This window comes from Homarus americanus, unplaced genomic scaffold (assembly GCF_018991925.1).
Source record: "Homarus americanus isolate GMGI-L3 unplaced genomic scaffold, GMGI_Hamer_2.0 scaffold12274, whole genome shotgun sequence".
Taxonomy (NCBI): domain Eukaryota; kingdom Metazoa; phylum Arthropoda; class Malacostraca; order Decapoda; family Nephropidae; genus Homarus; species Homarus americanus.
Genome location: NW_024722384.1, coordinates 164,603 through 172,642, shown reverse-complemented (window position 1 = coordinate 172,642; position 8,040 = coordinate 164,603). Strand labels below are relative to the sequence as shown.

The following is an 8,040-nucleotide window of genomic DNA, read 5'->3' as shown; positions in this document are numbered from 1 at the left end:
AATATTCACTATATACTTATAAAATATCTTCACTATACACTTATAAAGGAATCTTCACTATACACTTATAAAAATATCTTCACTATACACTTATAAAGGAATCTTCACTATACACATATAAAAATATTCACTACACACTTATAAAAATATCTTCACTATACACTTATAAAGGAATCTTCACTATACACTTATAAAAATATTCACTATACACTTATAAAAATGTCTTCACTATACACTTATAAAAATATCCTCATTCTACACTTATACAAATATCCTCACTACACATGTACATAAATATCTTCATTACACATTAACATAAACATTCCAGTATATTATATTAAGTATGTACTATAAGCCTCTTACTACATTATAGAACCTCCAAAATAAGGTCCCTCCCTCACTCTCCCCACACAACATAATGTAAAAACAATTTTAGCAGAATGAAAGAAGTTGAAAACTGTGACAGCAGAACCAAGGTTAGTCAGCCCTCCTGCCCCAAGGCAAAGGAACCATCCGACCAGCACCCCTGCCCCAAGCTTGGGGGGAAATCCCAGAATTCTTCCTGCTCCAAGCCTGAGGGGTCATCTCAAAATCCCTCCTGCCCCATGCCTGAGCGGCCATCCCAGAACACCTCCTGCCCCAAGCCTGAGGGGCCATCCCAGCGGCCTTTCTACCCTACGCCAGAGAGGCCATCCCAGCGGCCACCCTACCCTAGGCCAGAGGGGCCATCCCAGCGGCCACCCTACCCTATGCCAGAGGGGCCATCCCAGCGGCCATTCTACCCGAGGCCAGAGGAGCCATCCCAGCGGCCTTTCTACCCTAGGCCAGAGGGGCCATCCCAGCGGCCACCCTACCCTAGGCCAGAGGGGCCATCCCAGCGGCCACCCTACCCTAGGCCAGAGGGGCCATCCCAGCGGCCACCCCACCTATGCCAGAGGGGCCATCCCAGCCCATTCTAGAGGCCAGAGGAGCCATCCCAGCGGCCTTTCTACCCTCTGAGAGGGGCCATCCCAGCCCATAGGCCAGAGGGGCGCCCCCTACCCTAGGCCAGAGGGCCATCCCAGCAGACCCCAGGCCAGAGGGGCCATCCCAGCGGCCAGGCCAGAGGGGCCATCCCAGCCCACCCTACCCCAGGCCAGAGGGGCCATCCCAGCAGCCTTTCTACCCTATGCCAGAGGGGCCATCCCAGCGGCCTTTCTACCCCAGGCCAGAGGGGCCATCCCAGCGGCCATTCTACCCGATGCCAGAGGGGCCATCCCAGCGACCTTTCTACCCTAGGCCAGAGGGGCCACCCCAGCGGCCTTTCTACCCCAGACCAGAGGGGCCATCCCAGCGACCATCCTACCCTAGGCCACAAGGCCCATCCCAGCGACCCTCCTACTCTAGGCCAGAGGGGCCATCCCAGCACCCCTCCTGCCCCAGGCCAGAGGGGCCATCCCAGCAACCTTCCTGCCCCAAGCGAGAGAGGCCATCCCTGCAGCCCCCAAAACAACCTTCTAAGCGGCCGTGTGATGACAACTCGGACTTGATCTCGTCGCTATGCCGGAAGAAGACAAAGTTTATCTTTCCCACCTGCCCCGTGGCAAAGGATGCAACCTTCCAGCACCCCTTCCCCAAGCCAAAAGGATCATCCGAGTAGGCCCCCTGCCCCAAGCCAGAGACGCCATCCCAGCAGCCCCCCAAACAACTTTCCAAGCCGCCGTGTGATACTCACCGGAAGACTATACTCATTGATCCTATTTGCCCCAAGCCAAAGAAACGAACCTACCAGCGCAAGCCAGGGGGGTCATCACAGCGGCCCTCCTGCCCCAAGCCAGAAAAATCATCCCAGTAGGCCCCCTGCCCCAAGCCAGAGACGCCATCCCAGCAGCCCCCCAAACAACTTTCCAAGCCGCCGTGTGATACTCACCGGAAGACTATACTCATTGATCCTATTTGCCCCAAGCCAAAGAAACGAACCTACCAACGCAAGCCAGGGGGGTCATCCCAGCGGCCCTCCTGCCCCAAGCCAGAGGGGCCATCCCAGCAGTCCTCCTGCCCCAAGCGCAAAATCGTGAACGACGCCGTCACTTCCGATGTCAAGAAACCCAAACTTCAAGGTCACCCTGAACCTCTCGTGGCTAAGGTTTGAAGTGTAATGAATACAATAAAGATTTCTTGTCATTTCTGTGTATCACCAACCCTTTGTATATCTCTTAGGTGTTTAATGAGATCATTTGAGCTTGGCACGCCTCAGGGAGGAGTGTTAAGTCCTATGCTCTTTAATATACTGATGCACAAGCTTATTGCTGAAATTCCAGTTCAGCCAAACGAAGCCGTAATATGCTCTGCTGATGATATCTGCATTATGACACAGACCAAACTCAGGCTCCAAGCCTTGCTGGATGTATTTGCTCGGAGGACTGTGGAATGTGGTCTCATAATATCTGTTGACAAGACGAGGGTCCTCAATCCTCGTCCTGCCCACCCTCTGCCTCTTGACTTTAACATTAAGAGCATGCCCTTGGACTGTGTAGCTCCTATAAATATCTTGGAATTTGTGTGAATGATCCAAACTTTGTCGGCAACCTTCGTGCCAAACTATTGCAGCGCATTAAACCCCTCAGAACCCTTGTTGGCAAGGGCTATGGAATTAACATCACCTATGCTCGTACTTTCCATCTTCACTCCATTCGTTCTGTAGTTGACTATCATGCTCTCCATCTTGTGACTATTCCGCCTAAACAACTCAACAGCCCACACTGATTAGTCTTCAATTAGAATATGACTCCAATGTATGTGAACCACTGACCTATATATACTGCTAATGAATATGGTGTATTTCTTTCTTTGTGTCTGAACCTCTGTCCTGCATGGCAGTGAAGAGTGACATTACCCTCATGAATCTGACCTCTATACATAAATAGCTGTTAATGAATATGATGTATTTCTTTGTGTATGAACCTCGGTCCTGCGTGGCAGTGAGAAGTGATACCACCCTCAGTGTCAAGACCTGACTGAATTTCTCAGAATAGGCAAACTGTACTACAAGCTTTGCCAATAAATTTGTTAAACTAAAATACTATTCCACCTAACGCCACATGGTTTTATTCAACAACCTTGATCAATGCTTCAACGGGTCGAGAATCACACCTAACTCTACCTGACATTAACATTTATATTAAATTCTTGGTAGGTGTAAATACTTCATGTTCTTAATTTCTTCAATTTATCTCAAATTCCTCCCATTCACACCTTTCTTGTTCTATGTTATTTTCTCATTCTTATTTATATTTGTTTAATTCTGTTATTATTGTTTTACTTTTAATTCATAAAACTCGCTTTAATTTCTACCGTTTATCATCATGTGTTCCAATTCATTCGTTTCCCTTGGTTTGACTTGCTTACACGCACGTTTATCAGTTATTCAACTTCTTCTGTTTACTCATGTTGAACTGTTTCTTTAGTTATCTCTTTTTTCTCTTGTTCCTCCGTTCATTCGGGTCTTCTTTCATTTTATCGTCTTTCTTAACCTATTCCATCTCTCCGTTTCTCTCTATAATTGTTCTTTAGTTCTGTCCCATTCCCTGGTATCCTTATTATTGTTGTTGTTGTTGTCTTTGTTTCCACTTCATATCTCTCTCTCTCTCTCTCTCTCTCTCTCTCATTTCCACCACCTCATTTATTCCCATTTTCCTGTTCTATTGTGAGAATTACCCTATTTTGATGTCTCTTCCATCTCTCTCCTCCCACCCAATTATTTTTCCCCTATTCCCTCAATTTATTCATTTCCTGCTCTACCTAGTACACTCGTCCCCCTTCTTACTCTTTCTGTTGCTCTCTATCTTTCTCTTACTCTTTATCTCTATTTCTTGTCTTTCTCTTACTCTTTCACACTTTCTCCCTTTCTCCCACTGTCTGTCTCTTTTCTCTAGTTCTCTATCACTCGAAATATCAATTCTTCCTCCTCCTCATCCTCCCGCTTCTCTTCCTCCTGTTCCTCTTTCTATATTGCTCATCCTCCTCCTCTTCTTTCCTATCCCCCCGTTGCACTTCCACCTTCTCTTCCTTCTTCTCCACTTCCGGTTTCTCCTTCCCTTACTTCTCCTCCTCCTCCACATCCTCTTCCTTCACTACTACCTCCTCCTCCTCCTTCTTCTCCCCTTCATCCTCTACATCCCCAGCAAACCCCCAAACCCCCGTTAAACCCCCCCCCCCATCCCCCCACCAATGGAGGACCCAGGGAGGAGGAGGGGAGGACGAGGAGGACGAGGAGGAGCGTCACTGCGTCAATTGGTTTTAGTTTCTCAGCTGACACGAGCGGGAGAGGACGTACCACTCCGTCGCTCCTAACTCTGGCAATCCTACCAGTGACCTGACGCGTAACTGAAGGAACAAAAATATTACCCTATTGACAATTTTCCCCCTGAATGATAAATCTAAAAATCTATTATTGATATTAGATAAGAAGATTGATCATTGCTTAAAGTCTATGGATGATTCTTGTGAAATGACAGTGATTATAAATAAGATATTTTTGATGATTATTAAAGAATAGTTGATTGGCTTGGTGTCGTTGTACTGGGCTGTGAAGAGTGCTTGTAAGGAAGGAAATTCAACTCGCGGGATTTTGAACGATTTTGTGGTTGTTGTCTCAGAAGTGTTGTTCAAGCTTTCGACCCCCCTACCCCCCCCCACCAGGAGAGATATTTAAGCCCTGGGAGATGTTCACCATGAGATAGCCACACCGGGAGGACGCCTTTACCATGAAGACTGCAATTAAGGTACGGAGTCTTGTGTTGTGTTGTGTAGTGTTGTGTTGTGTTGTGTTGTGTTGTGTTGTGTTGTGTTGTGTTGTGTGATGCGTTGTAGTGTGATGCGGTGTAATGTGTTTTAGTAGAATGTGATGTGTTGTGGTGTGTAGTGTGATGTTATGTGCTATGTGTTGTGTGTGTGTGTGTGTGTGTGTGTGTGTGTGTGTGTGTGTGTGTGTGTGTATCGTACAGGTATATAGTTCAATTTAACTTATATATTAATTAACTTATGGTATAGGCCTAGGCAATAACCTTGATGAAAACAATATTTAACACAAACACAAAATATATACCTTGCCATATTTGTTTGTTGTTTGTTTTTGGTGTTTGTTTACTTGTTTGTATACAATAAAACAAAGTCTCGAGGAACAGAGAAACACGAATCAAGAATTGTTACAAAACTAGTGTAGTGTGTGCGCCTGAAGACTCATGTGTACCACGATATACTGATACACAGACACACACACACACACACACATACACCTATACACACATACATAAGATACACACAGATATACACATAAGTACATCAATACACACATATATACTTACACATACATACATATGCATACACACAGAGAGATAAATATACATAAGATACACATATACACATAAGCCCATGAATACACACATAAACATACACATACATACAAATACACACATAAATACAATGATACTTATACTCAAAATATACCTACACATATAATATACACATATACATAGCCAGGTGTATTAGAGGTAACAAGACATTTGGACAGGTATACACGCACTTCACACCACCCAGCCACGCAAGGTTGGACATTCATGAATAACGTATACACATTCTGACGCAGTGTATACCTAAGAAATCCCCACGAATATACTTTGTAGGTCAGTGTATTCTCCCACGAATATACGAAGGATTTTTATGTACATTTCTTAACGTTGGTGTTAATGCCTGCAGTATGATGATTTAACCCCCCTGAGTATGATGAGTTAACCCCTTGAGTATGATGATTGAACCCCTTGAGTGTGATGATTTAACCCCTTGAGTATGATATTTTAACCCCTTGAGTATGATATTTTAACCCCTTGAGTATGATGATTGAACCCCTTGAGTACGATGATTTGAATCCTCGAGAACAATGCCATTGTACTCAAGGGAATATATAATCGCATTCAAAATATTAGAATATCGTACTCAAGAGTTTAGTCATCGTACTCAAGGGATTAACTCATCGTACTCAAAGGGTTAACTCATCGTACTCATCGTACTACACGGGGTTAAATCATCATATTCAAGGGTTAACTCATTATACTCGATGGATTAAATCATCATCATACTTAAAGGGTTAAATCATCATACTCAATAGGTTAGCTTCATCATACTCAAAGGGTTAACTCATCGTACTCACGGGGTTAACTCATCGTACTCAAAATCATCATATTCAAGGGTTATCTCATTATACTTGATGGATTAAATCATCATACTCAAAGGGTTAATTTCATCATACCCAAGACGTTAATTCATCATGCTCAAAGGGTTTCAAATTTATAATGGGCCCCAGGGATTAATGGACGCTAGCTCTAATGGGCCCCAGCTCAAATGGGCCCTAGGTATTGAAAGGCCTCCCCAAAATAAACCTGACCACCCATACAACTAAAACCATTAGAACTGGAGCCCATTAGAATTGTATCACACTAGAATTGGGGCCCATTAGAACTGTATCACACTAGAATTGGGGCCCATTAGAATTGTATCACACTAGAATTGGGGCCCATTAGAATTGTATCACACTAGAATTGGGGCCCATTAGAACTGTATCACACTACAATTGGGGCCTATTAGACCTAGAGGCCATTAAAACAGTCTGTTAACCACCATCAGAGGACAAACAACTGGATCAGGCCATTAGTTACGTCATAAGTTTAACTCGTTATGATTAATGGCTCAAAGAATATGGCATTTGAAGGCCATTGTCGCCTTTAATGTCTCTTGAATATTAAGTAACGCCATTTGTCGTTTGCCACTTAATGATAATGGTTGGGTGTGTGTTTAATATGGCGCGCGCGTGTGTGTGTGTGTGTGTGTGTGTGTGTGTTTATTGTGGTGGTACTGACGTGTGTGTTCATAATGACGCAAAGAGAGAGAGAGAGAGAGAGAGAGAGAGAGAGAGAGAGAGAGAGAGAGAGAGAGAGAGAGAGAGAGAGAGAGAGAGATTTACAGGTACGTTAATTACCGCCAGGTGAGAGGATTACCCAACACGGTTCCTTTAACAAGATTTACCTGGGAATTTGTAAAGTAGATGCGTGTTTACTTACAATATCTTTACTTATACTTAAATACATTTCTTTGTTTGTCAGTGTTTTTTGTGTGTTTGTTGGTCTGTGTTTTTGAGAGTATGAGCCTGTGTTTGAGTTTGTGAGCCTGTGTTTGAGTTTGTGAGACTGTGTTTGTTTGTGTGTGTTTGTGCTTTGACGTAATTTTGAGCTTGTGAATGTTGGTGAACTCGAGTGTTTGTGAGTCTGTGAGTGGTTGTGAGTTTGTGAGTGTGAGTATCTGAAAGCCTATGAATGTTCGTGTGCTTGTGAGAGTTTGTGAGTCTATGAGTGTTTGTGAGCCCATGAATTGTCTAAATCTGTGAATGTTTGAGCGTGTGAGTAATTGTGAGTCCTTGTGTATGTGTGAATTGAAGTTATTGTGTGTGTGTGTATGAATGTCTGTGAGTTTGTGAGTGTCTGTGTGTTTGTGAGTGTCTGTGTGTTTGTGAGTGTCTGTGAGTTTGTGAGTGTCTGTGAGTTTGTGAGTGTCTGTGTGTTTGTGAGTGTCTGTGAGTTTGTGAGTGTCTGTGTGTTTGTGAGTGTCTGTGAGTTTGTGAGTGTCTGTGTGTTTGTGAGTGTCTGTGTGTTTGTGAGTTCCAGCTTCTCGTATAAGGCTTTAGTATCGTATTAATGTATAACTAAGTAGTTCAGGGAATTTATGAGGAGGAGGAGGCAGAAGAAGAGAGAGAGGGGAAGGGGAAGAAGGAGGAAGAGGAGGCAAAAAAGGAGAATGGGGGTGGAGGAGAAGGCAGAAGAGAGAGAGAGGGGAAGAGGAGGCAGGAGGAGAGGAGGAAGAGGAGGCAAAAGAAGAGAATGGGGTGGAGGAGGAAGGAGGAGAAGGCAGAGGAAAAATGACAAAGAAGAAGAAGAAGAGGAAGAGGAAGAAGTATACTCCAAGACTGGTATAATGGAAGACAGTGGGTCAGTATTTCACAGAGTATAAGCT

General features: G+C 44.3%; 2 protein-coding genes across 2 annotated transcripts in view; both read left to right on the top strand.

Annotated features, from left to right (window-relative positions):
- The first annotated feature begins 440 nt into the window (after positions 1-440).
- Positions 441-959, top strand: LOC121862729 (proline-rich proteoglycan 2-like). The gene has a single exon (XM_042361046.1). The coding sequence runs from the start codon at positions 441-443 to the stop codon at positions 957-959; it is 519 nt and encodes a 172-aa protein (XP_042216980.1).
- Positions 960-4,300: 3,341 nt separating this feature from the next.
- LOC121862727 (insulin-like growth factor-binding protein complex acid labile subunit) overlaps positions 4,301-8,040 on the top strand; it is a 35,616-nt gene continuing 31,876 nt past the window's right edge. Inside the window, exon 1 of the mRNA XM_042361043.1 lies at positions 4,301-4,763. Coding sequence (XP_042216977.1) covers positions 4,746-4,763 — 18 coding nt within the window. The 5' untranslated portion in view covers positions 4,301-4,745. The remainder of the gene's footprint in view (positions 4,764-8,040) is intronic.

Bases quoted from the DNA above. Each gene is read 5' to 3' on its own strand.
- LOC121862729 (XM_042361046.1), top strand. From the start codon at position 441: ATGAAAGAAGTTGAAAACTGTGACAGCAGAACCAAGGTTAGTCAGCCC.